This window comes from Canis lupus, chromosome 4 (genome assembly GCF_011100685.1).
Source record: "Canis lupus familiaris isolate Mischka breed German Shepherd chromosome 4, alternate assembly UU_Cfam_GSD_1.0, whole genome shotgun sequence".
Taxonomy (NCBI): Eukaryota; Metazoa; Chordata; class Mammalia; order Carnivora; family Canidae; genus Canis; species Canis lupus.
Genome location: NC_049225.1, coordinates 69,373,216 through 69,388,845, shown reverse-complemented (window position 1 = coordinate 69,388,845; position 15,630 = coordinate 69,373,216). Strand labels below are relative to the sequence as shown.

At 41.3% G+C, this 15,630-nt stretch overlaps 1 protein-coding gene across 2 annotated transcripts in view; it reads left to right on the top strand.

Annotated features, from left to right (window-relative positions):
- C7 (complement C7) overlaps positions 1 to 14,577 on the top strand; it is a 52,678-nt gene extending 38,101 nt beyond the window's left edge. Inside the window, exons 14-18 of one of the 2 annotated variants that reach the window (XM_038535232.1) lie at positions 2,352 to 2,484; positions 4,523 to 4,714; positions 9,083 to 9,173; positions 11,715 to 11,899; positions 13,295 to 14,577. In XM_038535232.1, the coding sequence (XP_038391160.1) occupies positions 2,352 to 2,484; positions 4,523 to 4,714; positions 9,083 to 9,173; positions 11,715 to 11,899; positions 13,295 to 13,533 (840 nt within the window). In that variant the 3' untranslated portion in view covers positions 13,534 to 14,577. Of the gene's footprint in view, positions 1 to 2,351; positions 2,485 to 4,522; positions 4,715 to 9,082; positions 9,174 to 11,714; positions 11,900 to 12,763; positions 13,133 to 13,294 lie in introns of those variants that run through there. The other variant, XM_038535233.1, reaches the window with a different exon arrangement.
- The last annotated feature ends 1,053 nt before the right edge of the window (positions 14,578 to 15,630 follow it).

Here is a 15,630-nt window from a genome sequence, read left to right as displayed (position 1 = left end):
TTCCATTCTGGACGCTAAAATAGGAATCCATAAGCAAGATCTTCAACAAAGAGAATTTTATTCTTGCCACTGAAAAATGTCCTTTTTAAAAAAGATTTTATTATTTATTTATTTGAGAGAGAAAAAGAGTGAGTGAGCGAAAGAGAGAGAGAGAGAAAGAAAGAGAGAGAAAGAGTGTACAAGCCAGGGAGAGAGGGAGACAGAGTCCCTGCTGAGTATGGAGCCCCATGCTCATGACCTGAGCCGAAGGCAGATGTCCAACTGACTGAGCCAACTAGGCACCCTGAAAAAATGTCTTTAAAAATTTTGTTTCATAAATATGGGGTTTGGGATGAAATATTGGGTTTATTCCAGAAGCCAGTAAGACATTTTGCCAGTGTTGGTGAGATATGGGTCATGATACTTTGAGCAATTTTCTTCTTCAGGAAGGAACACAAGTCATCTACCACTTGTCGTTCTAGGGGAATTTTTTTTTTTTTTTCACTTTGGGGCCATATTAATGCATATTTTTCTTGCTGCTTGTTATGATGAGACTTTGGCCCCAAAGCCCCAGTGAAGTGTCTTCCTGGCTCACATAGGAGATACTGTGCAGCAGGACCCTCTCAGTATGGTCAGCCTTGCTTTCTCCATGAAGGATTTGCCCCTCAAATTCCAGGACCTTAAACATACACTCACATTTTGCCGAAGATTCTCCAAATACAGGTATTGTTGGGAAATGGAAAAGGTGTGTGTGTGTGTGTGTGTGTGTGGAGAGAGAGAGAGAGAGAGAGAGAGAGGAGAATGAATCCAGCAGCTCTAACAGTCAGATGTTCCAATACAGCTCCCACAATCCATGAAATTCCTGAAGGCTTGGAGAGCAACGCCAAGTAAACTTGTATAGTTAGCAAATTCTGAACTGCTGTCCCAAACTCCTGGGTTTGGAACCCCTGACTCCTGAACACTGCGCCACAAATGGACTACAACATAGTCACCCAGGGAACTTAACAATAGAGAGTGCTGCTTGCCCCTCATCTTTCTTTCTTTCTTCTACTTCCTCATTCTGTATGTTTAGGGTAAAGCCTGAGAATTGTCTTTTTTTAAAAGTATTTATTTATTTATTTATTTATTTATTTATTTATTTATTTATGAGAGAGAAAGAGAGAGAGAGAACACAGAGAAGGGGCAGAGGGATAGGGAGAAGCAGACTCCCCCCTGAGCAGGGGGCTTGACATGGGGCTCCATCCCAGGACTGTGAGATCATGACCTGAGCTGAAGTCACACACTTAACCAACTGAGCCCCCCAGGCGCCCCCCACCCCCTTTTTTTGAATTGCTACTAGTGGTTCTGATACAGAGTCAATTTGGGCACTGTTGAGCCCAATTTCCCCTTATAGCAGTCCCCTTTGCAAGGCAAAGGAAGGCCTAGGGACTTAAAGCAAATCAAGTATCCTTCCCCATTTTCTTCAAACCTTGGTAGTAACCTGGTTTCCTACCAACTCCCATGATGGAGCCAACTTGGGCCAAGACTGACAGCAAGAAGAAAATGGCACCATGGAATTTTGTTCTACTGCCGGGAGCGGAACAGGTCCGGCTTTCAGCCCTCCCCCAGGTTGATGTTCTTCACCATCACCCCTGGGGTGGCAGAGAACCTGAAGGATGAGGAAAGGATGAAGAGAAGAGCATGATTACATCCTTCAGTCTCAGACTTCAAATTCTTCCTTGCTTCACTGTGAAATCTCACCTCCTGGCATCTTGGACTAATACCATGTCCCAGAATCTGGCCCAGCCCCAGAAGCACTGCCCTTACAGGGTGGGGGCTGGAGGGTGGGATGAGAGAAGATCAGCACTATGGTTTCCCTAAAAGTCATCAGTGAGAAACCTTAACTCTCATGAATGTGCTGATAGGGTTTGAACATTCCTATCTGTTCTTACTGGCTCTTATTAGGCAGTATTGCCAATGAACAGCCCATGACATCTCTCTAAAAAGAACTGACTGACAAGTACTTTTCCAAAATCTGATAACAAAGTGTATTTTCCTGAAAAGTAGGGGGAAAGAAGTGACTTGGGCAGTGTCCACTAAAGTTATTTTAGTAAAACGCTTAGTATAGTGCTTGGTGTTTCGGGGATAATCAATAAATTATAGGACAGTGGTGTTAATGGGTTTATTTCAGCTAATGGTAGTGCAAGTGTTGGCTAGGACCATCCAGGGAAAAATGTTTTTAAAGACAATTTTCTAAATTAGTTATTTGAACTTAGTTTGCCTGATGATTAAAAGAAGACATGATTTATAGGCCAAATATATCTAGAGAAATGTTCTGTTAATGCAAAATAGACATACTTTTCTCTCTCTATCTCTCTTTTATTTCTGTTTAGGATAAAGGTGCCATGTTTCCTGTTGGGACTAATGTAGTATACACTTGCAATGAAGGATATTCTCTTATTGGAGATCCTGTAGCCAGATGTGGAGATGATTTACAGTGGCTTGTTGGGGAAATGCGTTGTCAAAGTGAGTGGCCTTGGCTGTAGCATATAACTTAAGATGAGAGAATAATGTGGAAGAGAATGAATCAAGATGAATCATTGCTCACTGTGTGGCCCGTGTCTTGATCTCCCTTTCCAGAGAGGCTCATATGCTCCTGTTCAAGTTTCAGTTGTGTCTTGAAAAAGCCCTCAGCAGTCTCTAGTTGATAGTGCTCCTGTTGGGAAGGCACATTTTACTGCACTCTGAGTCTCACTGTTTCTGGTTGAAAATCTTATGTTCGGCTACTTTTGAGAATTTCTATTTTTTCCCGGTCCTTGTGTTTCAGAAGCACCTCCACTGTGATGTCCCTAGGTGTGATTTTCTTTGTCTTTACCCTGGCTGATATCCGAAGCACTTCTTGAATCTGTTCTTTAATGTCTTTTGCCAATTTTAGGAAATTCTTGGCCACTGTGTCCTCATTGCCTTTGTCCTATTCTTGCTCACTTCTCCTCGTGAAACACAGATGATGTACTTTTTAGATTGTGTATATTACGTATATTTTTTCCTTTGTTTTACATAATTTTCCCTCTCTGTTTCATTCTAAATATTTTCTATTGGTCTACCTTCCAGTTTATTAATTCTCTGTACAGTTGTATTAATCTGCTTTTAAGAACTCCGTTGAGTTCTTAATTTCATTTTCCAATCCTAGGTATTTCATTTATCCACTTTTCTATATTTTCTTATTCTCTGTTGAGATTCTGCACCTTGTCATTTAATTTTTTCCCATCTTGTTAATGACAGTTTTTTCAAGGTCCGTGGCTGTTAATCCCATAATCTGGACCTGCTGTGGGCAGGTTGCTATTGTCTTCTGGGGGGATTTTGGTTAATTCTTGGCCTTTTAAATGTTAGATTAGTTTTGATTAAATGCTAGACTTTATGTGTAAAAAAATAAGGGAATAATTTGAGGTTTTGGATGATGTTCTCTTCCTCTAGAAAAGATTTGATTTTTGTTTCTGGCAAGCAGTGAGGCTGTTTTATGTCCTGTTTACTTTTATTCCTAGTGTGTAGCCATTAAAGGGATCTCAATAGAAAGTCTGGGATTTCTCCTTAGGTTCTCCTTTGTGATGGGACTAGACTCTAACTCTTAGTTCCCTAACCCTATGACTCTTAAAAACTCTATCCATTTTTCAGCCTCTGAGCTGCAGTTCCTCCTTAGTTTAGCAGACTTCCAGCATTTTTTTTCAAACTACAAATACATCAAGGAGAAAGGTATTACCAAACATTGTAGACTTGTATCTTGTCACATCCCCAGCAGCACACAACATACTTGGCTAAATATAGACACTTAGTAGATGTTGTTTTTGAATTAATGAATGAATGGAGTTTCTGATGGAAATGGTACAGAAACAGAGCAATATTTTGTAGAATACTGTCCAAAGTCCATTAGAGAGGTTGCCAAGATTTTTTTTTGAATCATAAATTCTGACTTGCTTCCCATAACTCTGCATGTTTCTCATTTTTCTCTTTGCTGTTTTCTCAAGTAGAAGATTTGAGATAATGAATGTAATCGAGTGAGAAAGACTAGAGATGGAAAACCAAAGGTATTTAATACTTGTACAGTTGCAAGATTAAAGGTGGTTCTTTAAGACTTTCAGATAGTTAAAATATCTAATTGGATGTATGCTTAATGATATGCAAATGAACAGAGTTCCTGGGAAAATTCTGGTGGGACTTCAAGACCAAAAAGATAAATGGCAGCTGTGAAAAGTCTGGTTTTGACAGCAGCCTGGGCTTTGGGACTCTGTTTATAAAGATGATTCATTTTAAATTGTCACATAGCTTTGAGGGCCGGGATGGAGAATGGGGATTGTTTTGGTCTTTAGTCTTTCATTGGTCAATTACATGCCAGGCACTATGGGACATGTCTTTCAGGGCATCCTAGGAGTGAACTTACCTCTTCCTCTTTGTCTTCTAATATGTAAAAAAGCAGAGCATGTATATTAGCATTATTGGAAGCTATCATTTAAGAGAAGATGACTTAGGAAAACAATGATCCTTGTATTCTGTTTTCTTTTATTTTTAGAAATTGCCTGCGTTCTACCTCCATTGAAGGATGGCATACAGAGTCATCCCCACAAACCTTTCTATGGAGTTGGTGAAAAGGTGACCATTTCCTGTTCAGGTGGCATGTCCTTAGAAGGTCCTTCAGCGTTTCTCTGTGGATCCAGCCTTAAGTGGAGTCCTGATATGAAGAACGTTCAGTGTGTGAAAAAAGGTGAATAGCTCATAGATCTGTCCAAGGACACCTGCACTCAAGTGAGTGAGGCTCCTTGTGGTGGTCCTTTATGGCCCTGGATGGACATACTGTGAATCATTCCTTCCCTCTTTGCCCTTCTACAGGAAGGTCAGTTCATAGACTGGGTAACAGTTTTTTTTCACATGACACAGATAGACTCATGGAATGCAAGGCAAGGCAAGAATTCTGGTGATTCTGAAACAAACTTAAATCCTTCTTATTGAAAATTAGTTTTGTATCTGTTTTGGTGCCAAGAATATAAAGGCTTTTTCAAAAATAATTTCTGTTTTTTTCCTAAAAATTTTAAAGGTACTTTTATTAAATACAGAGTTGAGATGAAAATTTATAAAAAATTCTGTATGTTTCATTCCTGGGCTTTCAGAGAGTTTATTAGCATTATTGAAATAGAAAACTTAAAAGCATTTGCATTTAACACTGCAAAGCAGAAGTTATTGAAAGCAAAGTGCTGGGGTTTGTGAAGTTGGTCTTAATAGTGGAAATCCAAAAATCCAGTATTTTTGAACACCAGGCAAATTGAAATGGTCTTTTAAGAAGCTACAATAAGAAGAGATTTAGAAAGCAAACTATTTCTTTTTAGGGGTATTTAAGGTAGGATGGGTTTGTTTTTAAAATAGCCTCCAGTTTCTTCTTTGTTTACATTTTAAACATATTTAAAAAATAAATGGAAAATACATATTTGTGACAATTAAAAGACAGGAAGGAGGGAAAACTCACTTATATTCCATTTTATATGGTATTCTTATTTTCTGGTGTATGACTTCTAATTCAATGCTAAAATTTGCCTTTTTTAGTGAGGATGAAGTACTAGAATCTGTGAGTGATACTGTCAGATGAATTAGATGGTTACAACTGACGGGAGAGCAGGCTGCACAGAGCCCTCTGTGGCTGATGGTGGACATAGGCTGTTGGTGTTAAATATAGATCCTGATGACGGGAAGGGAGGGCAGCGTGGCCAGCAGAGTGCCCACCACATTGGTTCTATGTTCATTAGCTGTCAAAGGTCCACAGCAGAGACAAGTGCTTTGTTTTCTACTGCACTGAAGCATAAATATGAATTTATCAGGGATATTTGAAGTTATGGGCCTGTACCAGGAATTCTAAAATTAAAGAGAACAATGTACACTTGATGAGGTTGCTCTTTTATTCCAAATGAGATATTATATACTTGTCTTTCTAAAATGTCTGCTTCAGTTGTTTTGTAGCACAATTCAGTATGAATTTTCCCCTACTCAGTAGCAAATTCTATTAAAGTTTTAATTAAGGATATTTTTCAGGCCTGTGTGTTTTTTTGAAGACATGATGAATAATAATAGTAACTTCCCTTAAAATAAGCCTATTACAGGTGAAAAAAAAGAAACCCGGTTTGTCAGCCTCCAAAACTGATGTTTTAAAATACCTGCTGTATCAGGAGTCTTTTTATTTTTATTGTAGTAAAACAGACATTACATTTACCATTTTAGCCATTTTTAAATGTACAGTTCAGTGCATTAAGTACATTCCCATTATTGTGCAACCATCATCACCATCCATCTCTGGAACTTTCTCATCTTCCCAGTCTGAAATTCTCTACTCATTAAACACCAATCACTCATTTCTCCCTTCCTCCATCAGAATGCAGTCTCATAAACATATATGAAGATAATGCAGCTATGTTTTTGTTTTTGTTTTTTTTGTTTTTTTTTAAGATTTTACTTATTCATTCATGAGAGAGAGAGAGAGAGAGAGGCAGAGACATAGGCAGGAGGAGAAGCAGGCTGCCTGCAAAAAGTCTGATGCAGGACTCAATCCCAGGACCCGGGGATCACGACCTGAGCCAAAGGCAGGCACTTAACCACTGAGCCACTCAGGTGCCCAAGAAAGCTATGTTCTTAAATACAAAGGTCTTTCATCTAGCTAATTCTACCAGTGATTTTTCATAAAGAAATTATAATAACTTGTAGAAAACATTTAAAATCTAAAATTTCATTCTTATGAATGGTTAGTAAATAAAGTTTTAAAAAACGTCTTTTGTAGTTTTATTGAGAAATCATTGATGTAGATCACTGTAGATGCTCAAGGTGTACATCATGATGGTTTGATTTACATCTATTGTGAAATGCTTACCACATCAGGTCCAGTTAACATCCATCATCTCGCTAAAATACAATTAAGAAAAAAAGAAAATTTCTCCCTGTGATGAGAAATCTCAGGATCCACTCTCCCAAAAATCTACCTATATATCATAGAGTGGTGTTAAGTATCGTCTTCGTGTTGCACATTACATCCTCAGTATCCATCTATCTTATAACTGGAATTTTGTATCCTTTGACCATCTTCTTTCCATCCCCCCAGCTTTGTCTTTGGCAAATAAACTTCTGCATAATGCAGAACTCATTTATATGACTTTATCATTGAACCTTGGTTTTGGTACATTTAGATTAGACTTTCTCAACCTTAACACTATTAGAATTTTGGACTGGTAATTCTTTGTTGTGGGAATCTGTCCTGTGCATTGTAAGATGTTTAGCAGCATCCCAGGTCTTTACTTACTAGATAGCTGTAAGTAGATAACCAAAAATGTCTCTAGACATTGGTAAATTGCCCCTGGTTGAGAAGCACTGTTCTAAATAACACCATTTTTTTGTTGTTGTTATTGTTGTTGTTGCTGCTTTAGCAGAGGGGGTGCAGAGGGACAGGGAGAGGGAGAGGGAGAGGGAGAGAATCTGTTAAATAAGGCGGCCTGAGGCAGGGCTTGATCTCACGACCCTGAGATCATGAGGTGAAATCAAGAGTTGGATGCTTAACCAACTAAGCCACCCAGGTGCCCCCTAGATAACACCATCTTTAAAAACATCTTATTTCGGAATAATATTAGTTTTCAGAAAAGTTGCAAATATAGTTTCCATATACCCTTTACCATGTTCTTATAATATAAACATCTCATATACCTTGACATAATTTAGTGGGTTAACTAAGATGCTAATATTAGTGTAATACTATTGACTAAACTCCAGATTTTATTTATATATCACTGGTTTTTTTCACTATATCCAATTCAGGATCCAATTCAGAATACTACATTGCATTTAGGTTAAACTTTGAAAGGGAAGTGTTTAAAGAATGAGTATTCATTACAGATGTTGCTGGACATGGAAGGCTATGCTTCACATTGTGGCCATTTTTACAAGTTATGAATTGTTCATGAGATTTTACTGTCATGTCTAAAGCCCTTAAGTTTTCCCAAGTGAGGAAGTAATGCATAGGTTGTGCTTCCGTAAAAATATGCTCTTCAGATAAACTACCTTTATAGATATATCCCACACAGAACTAGTTTTATGTTGGGAAAATATATGTCCCTGAATTTCATTGTCATGAAGCTAGCAGGAGGTGGAAAAAACAGGATGTTTTAGGTCATTCACCTTGTAATCAGGGACGGCTGAAGGGATGGCAGTCAAATTAAGCTCTTGTAAGCTGGACCTAAGGTGTTTTCTTATAAAAATAGGAAGATGGTTGATTTTGAGCAGTTTGTAGAAAACACAAAAAGCAACGGAAAGGGTTTTATTAATGTAAATATCTCTAGATATTTACTCACCATTGAAGGGAGACCAGTTAGACTTTTTTTTTTTTTTTTTTTTTATGATAGTCACACACAGAGAGAGAGAGAGAGGGGCAGAGACACAGGCAGAGGGAGAAGCAGGCTCCATGCACCGGGAGCCCGACGTGGGATTCGACCCTGGGTCTCCAGGATCGTGCCCTGGGCCAAAGGCAGGCGCCAAACCACTGTGCCACCCAGGGATCCCCAGTTAGACATTTACATGTGAGAGGTTATCATAGATCTTGGGGTACCAGGGAGTTCTCCATGTACAGGTCACATTGTGTTGCTTTCTGTTCCACCACAGACAGAGTGGGCAAATGCGTTCCAAACAACAGTTTATAAATACCAACTTCTTGATGAAAGGGAGCCTGCTCCACTGGCCTTGAATTCAGACAAACATGGACTTAAATCCTGGCTTGGCCAATCTATTAAACGTGTGAACTAGCACCAGTTTCTTAACTTTTCTGGCCCTTAGTTTCTTTAACCTGAAGTGGGCATTTATTAAGGAGGATTAAATATCACAATAGTAAATGCTCATACAGTAGGAAGTGCTAACAATGAAATTATTTGTAGGGTTCTCCTAGGAACACTCTGTCTTCCATAAAATGCTTTAAAAAGCTTTGTTTTTTGACTGTACAAATTTGTGGCAGTTGAAAATATTACAGCAACCCGGTTCAACAATTAAAATAACATTTTGTTTACCACAAAGAAGCTCTTCTAATGATTGGATCTCCCTCATCCTTTTCTTCCAGATGCTCCTTTGATACCAGCAGGGCCTAAATGTCAGCGCTGGGAGAAACTGCAGAATTCAAGATGTGTTTGTAAAATGCCCTATGAATGTGGGTAAGCTCTTTCTTTGCTCACCTCTCTCTGTTTTATTTTATTCAAGATTAAAAAAAAATGTGTTGGTGGATGCGTCTCTGTTAGATGGAAGGTGTTGCTGACCAAGGGTTAAGGATAGTTGTTTGCGTTTTAACCTGGTCCATCTGCTGTCTGTTATTTGCCTGGGTCATGGGGGCTGACAACCAGCGGTGTTAAAGCCGTGTTCTATTCCGTCTAGAGAAAGGCTGAAGGACTCAGGCACTGCTTGTTTTATACACGAGATGGAGGAAAATGAAAACACTGTCACTTGAGGATTTAGAGCTTGAGGAGATTAGGGTTGAAATTCCCTTGAAATAAAAAAAAAAAAAAAAAAAAAAAAAAAAAAAAAAAAAAAAAAAGAAATTCCCTTGAAATATAAACTCTCAATGCAGTGTACCAACAGATACAAGTGCTGCTTTCCCCATTCTTGAAATGTCTGTGCCTCTAGATGTGCATTGTAAGAATGGCACCCAACTTGAAATCACTCCGCTGTAGGTGGACTTCTGAAGTAGGTACTGGATGTCTGTGATCTGGTCCTAGGTGGATACAGATGGTATGATTGCATTAGGACAAGAAGAGGTTTCCTAGTGGGACTGTTTACAGAAGTGTGGGCAGCGTGAAGGAAACTGATGCCACGAGGCAGTACTTCTGGACTGCTAACAGCCAGGCTACATATCTGTGCCCAGGCCTGGAGTGATGAGGGGGGCTCTTATGCAAAGCTGGAGACAGAGAAGACTCTGCAGGTGGGAGCTGAGGAAGAGCTTAGTCTCTCATTTTAGGGACCTCAGAGATACCCCCCTTGCAGTGAGCCAGGGCACTAAACATCCCTCCAATCTCCTGCCATTGATCAAACGCACCCAAAGCCAGAGGATAGGAAGTCCGTGGATGTGGCTCATAGTGTCAGCCTTCTTGGCAGCAGGGGGGAGAGTGGAGAGTGAATCTGGAGAGGCAGATGGGAGATACTTGGGCCCCCAGATTTACTGGTCATCTTTAAGGTTAAGAATCAAAACACAAATGTACTGACCAATTATAATTGACCTTTGAACAACCCAGAAGTTGGGGTGCTGAACCCCCTGCACAGTCAAAAGTCCACATATAACTTTTGACTCCTCCAAAATTTAACTACTATTGACCGGAAGCCTTACCAATAACATAAATATTTTCTATGTTATATGTGTCATATGCTGTATTCTTATAATAAAATAATCTAGAGAGAAGAAAATGCTATTAAGAAAATTATAAGGAAAAGAAAATACATTTATAGTACTGTCTATATCAAAGCAAAGCCTGTAAAAGTGGACCTATGGTGCAGTTCAAACCAGTGTTGCTGGAAGGTCAACTGTACTTGACTCCTATCCAACTCCTTGAGCGCCAACTGTGGGCAATGGTGATTTTGGTGGTATCTTATAAGAAGAAGTGACTTCTTGTGAGAAAAATACACCTGAATAGTGTAAATGGCAGTGGTTGTCCAACCAGAATGTTCTGACTGTGGCGTTAGTTCTTTATGAATCATTGTTGACTTTGATTCACTTTCATCCTCTTTCTAACTTCTCTGATTCATTTAGTTTCTCTGCAGCCTACTGTCTACAGACACGGAGTGAGCTTTCTCTCAGATACTGATAACAAGGTGGCTTTGCAAGGTCTCTGCTCTTTAGGCTGTTCTGAGTAGTTTGATTTAAAGCTTAAATAAGCAGATAAAAGAAAGATATAAGGATTTGATGTAAATAACTCCAAGTAAATTTAGCTCTTGGTCTTTGAAGAAAATATTAGAACTAAATATATATAAAAATAAATATAGGCTCCATCTACCATACAAAAATACTTTGTTGTTTAAGGGTTCACTATAGTAATGCCTTCCTTATCCATCAACATTCTGAAAGATGCTTGTTTTTATCAGTGACATTTCTAAAAAGCTGAATCTCACCATTTTAGCCCCCATGCTTAAGAAAAAAAAAGTAATAAATTTTCATAGAAATATTCCTAAATGATTTTGTAAACACAGATACTTTAAAAAATCCCATTGACAAATATGATTTCATCTTCCCTTGAGGATTTGACCATCAGGTGTTGGACAATGCCGTATCATGGACATGAACTCTGAGGGCTGCTGGGCTGGGAGGACCTAATTTCTCCTTCAGTCACTGGTCCCACTGGACTAGTCTCTGAGTGTGTGATCTTTGCTGATTTTGTCTCCTTCCTGCTTGTCAACCCCCCGGCTTCCTGAGCAGACCTTGCCTTCTCTTCTAATTTGCTGTATCTGAGCTGCTGTAGATGAAACTAGATGAACACCAGGTATCTACGTGTGTAAAAATTGTGAGCCAATAAAGAGCAAAATATGTTCATTTCGAAGATCTGAGGAGGGTGAGCCCCAGTCATGAAGGAGATTTGAGTTTCTGCTTCATCTTTTTGCTGTGGCTGGTAACATCTGAGGCACGGAGCTCCGAGCCTCTCCTTTCATTTCCCATCTTCCACTTTTGAGAATGAACATCTTCTAAATAATGGAATCTAAAACATTTGTTTCAGGTCCTCCTTGGATGTATGTGCTCGAGATGAGAGAAGCAAAAGGATACTGCCTCTGACAGTGTGCAAGATGCATGTTCTCCACTGTCAGGGCCGAAATTACACCCTTGCTGGTAGCGACAGCTGTACTCTGCCGGCCGCCACCGAGAAAGCTTGCGGGGCCTGTCCACTCTGGGGAAAATGTGATGGTAAGGGGCATTTCGTAATTGTAACGGTGACAACGCTGAGGTAGTCGTACTGAGGTTTTAAAAACTGTAGTTTCTAGGTTAGCAGCAAGTCCAAGCAGATCCCTGAGGATGTGAAAGTCCCAGGCTGGTCTAAGGGTAACTGTCCTTGCCCACAGCCTTTCCTGGGGAGCTGGGGGGATCAAGTATCTAAGAGGACAAAAATCCACCATCGATGCTCTGAATGTCCTCCCAAACACTGACGGTTCCCAGTCCCCCTTCATGATTTTTGCTCTGTCCTTGTCTTACCCGTTTTATGTACTCATTTAAAAAAAATAGATCCACATAAAAAATAACTATTTTTTAAGAAGAAAATTTCATTATCACTTTCTTAAAAGGAGATATCACTTGCCATAAATATTAGGCAACTACAAAAATACATATAATGACACAAAGTAAGGTTGCAGATGCTAGCCAGATGCTGCTGGCAGCTTGAGGGATGCTGCTTCTTTGGGATAAAGGGAGTCTAGCAAGTGTTAAGGAGGTGGTAAAAGTGCCTAAAAGCATATCAGTGCTAAGGTGACACTTCCTCCTAGAAGTAATTAGAATAATTTGAAGAAGAGAAAAAGGAGTGATTGTTTTCAAGTTGTGGTTCAAGATTTGCCGGTGCTGTGTCCCACTAGCACTTACCATGATCTTGGACAGCAGCACCCTTGGCAAGGCCTACCTCCCACGGGTTTAGCCACTTTACCAAGGGGGAAAGCCTGGGCGGCTGGCGCCAAGTCATTGCTCTCAGTTTCCCCTCCTATAAATTTGGGAGCTGGACTGCGTGATCTGTGAGACCTCTGCCAGCATCTCAGGCCCTCCTTTGGACCTTTCCCCCCTCAGTCCTGGACACTTTGCCACACAAGCCACGATGCACTGAACTCTCCCCGTTGGGTCACGTTGGGAGTGGCAGTCACCCCTGGGCTGGCTGACCTTGTCACTCCGTTTGGAGACACCTGGCTGGCCTAACTCCAGCCTGGCACCTGCAGCGCACACGGTGGAATCGTCCCCAACTCCTTTCTGGCTTGTCTTTACGGGACATGTGGCCCTTTGCGTCTTAGGCCCCATCTCTCAAAGCAGGTGAATTCTTTTCTTTGCCACTGAGCCCCGCAGCGACCTGGTCTCTTCTGAGGTCTCCTTCTGCGGCCAGGGGTTGGAGGAGGGCTCCGTTTCTGGCTTCCCTGGACAGCGGCACAGGGGGGCGGCACCGGGGAGCCGGAGAGGGCTGGCCCACACGGGACGGCAGGGCCACCGGGCCGCGCCAGCCTCAGGCCCTGCTTATTCGGGGCGGCGGGAGCTTCTGGAGATCTCCGGTGGCGCCCCGCGGCCCCAGCTGCTCCACGTGCCTCTAAGCCTCCGTGGTCTCTTTCCCAGCCGCGAGCGGCCGATGCGTCTGCCGGGAAGCCTCCGAGTGCGAGGCCGAGGACGGCGGCTCTGCGGTGTGCGCGCAGGTGGACGGCGCCCTGCAGACCCTGAGCGAGTGCGCGGCGGGCGCGCTCCGGTGCCGCGGCCAGAGCGTCACGGTCACGGGCACGCGGCCCTGCACGGCCAACCCGCGGGAGCCGCCCCCACGCCCCGCCCACCCCGAGCCGTTTGCTCCGCCCCTTCGTTAGGATGCCCGCCCGCGGGGGATGCCAGGATCGAGTCCCGCGTCCGGCTCCCTGCGTGGAGCCTGCTTCTCCCTCTGCCTGTGTCTCTGCCTCTCTCTCTCTCTCTCTGTCTCTCATGAATGAATAAATAAAATCTTTAAAAAATATAAAATCTTAAAAAAAAAAAAAGCCAGTCTGCGCGAGCAGCACACCTGACCCCTTGCACGAACCGTGTGCTCTTGGACGAACTGCTAATGTGTCTGAACCGTGACTCTTTAAAATCTGAAAATTAGGGGCTTAGCCCAGAGGAAGGCGACTAACCCCGCCCTTTGATTCCCTCGAGTATGACTGACCCCACCCATGATCGACCCCACCCATCGGGGGGCCCGAACACCCAGTCTGTACACATGGATCAGGAAAACTGGAAGGTCAGAGAGGTTGGCTTGCTTCTCCCAGTGAAGCTGAATAAGGCAAAGGGCACCTTGAATGGAAAAAGACAGATCCGGCACCCACCCCAAGCGGCAACCTCAGCTGCCCGATGAGGACTCAAGCACCACATGCAGGGATCCCTAAATCTTGTCGGGAGATGCACCCCCTGAAAAGTCTGAACCACTGTGCTGTAGTCACTGGCGCCTTCTGCCTTCTTGTCTGACGACAAAGACAATCCCATCTTCTCTCTCGGACTTTTCTTCAGTATGTGTCAAGCACAAGAAATGCAAGTTGCTTGCTTTCTCCCCCTTTTCTTTTGTAGGAGGCATCAGTTCTGGCCTGAGCTATTGAGAGATTGTGTATTTGACAGAACAGTTTTCTTGCATATGAATACATGCTTGGATTATTCAGGGGGCCATACAGGTACATCAATTGGAGACACTGGCCTTCTATTTATTCCTTTTTCAGTGTTTCATCAAAACAAAAAAGCAGCTGTGGGAGATGAAATGAGTGGGCTTAAATGGAATTTAAAATATGCTTTTATATACACATAATATCTGTGTACTTTTCTGGTACTGATAAATACATTTCAACAAAACCTTAGTTAAAATGACAATGATTAAAATCTCATTAAAGATACTAGTCTCTGGATTTTTTTTCACCTGTATTGTGAATCTTTCCATGAAGAATGGCTAATGTGTTCTTTTTAAATATATCTTTATTTTTAAAACTACTTTATTAAGGTATGATTGGCATGTAAAAGGCTATACATATTTATTGTATACAACTTGATGAGTTTGGGGATAAGTAGACACCAATCAAGACCATAAACACATCCATCACCTCCGAAAGTTTTCCCCTACCTCTCTTATTATCATTGTTGTTGTCATTTACTTATTTATTTATTTATATGGTAAGAACACAGCATAAGATCTTTTTTCATAGAAAATTTCCTTGGAGTTTTTATTTATTTTACAAAGAGAGAGAGAGAGAGCACTCGAACAGTCAGAGGAACAGAGGGGAAGAGAGAGGGAGAAGACCTCCAGCAAACTCTGTGCACTATGCACACACCAAGTGCAGAGCCTGATGCGGGGCTTCATCCCACCACATGACCTGAGCCAAAGAGTTGGACACTTAACCAACTGAGCCACCCAGGTGGCCCCCTTCTTAGAAAATTTTAAGTATTTGTTAAAGTATTGTTAGCTATAGGTATTATAGCTAACACGTAGCTACAGCAATGCCGTATAGTGAATCTCCAGAACTTGTTCATCTTGTGTAACTAAACCTTGGTACGCTTTGGCCATCACATCCCCATATACCCCCTCTCCTCAGCCCTGACAGCCACCATTCTACTCTCTTCTTTATGAATGTGACTATTTTAGGTTATACACATAAGGGAGATTATATAGTATTTCTTTCTTTGTTTGCTTTATTTCATTTAGCATGGTGTCCAGCAGGTCCATTCATGTAGATTTCCCTCTTTTTTTTTTTTTTTAAACAAATGGTAGGATTTCCCTCTTTTTTTTTTTTTAAACCCAAATAACATTGCATTGTATATATACACCACATTTTCTTTATTTTTTTTCCATGGATGGACACTTAGGTGTTTCTATATCTTGGCTATTGTGAAATATGTCTTTAAGATCCTGATTTCGATTCCTTTGGATATTTGCTCAAAAGTGGAATTGCTGG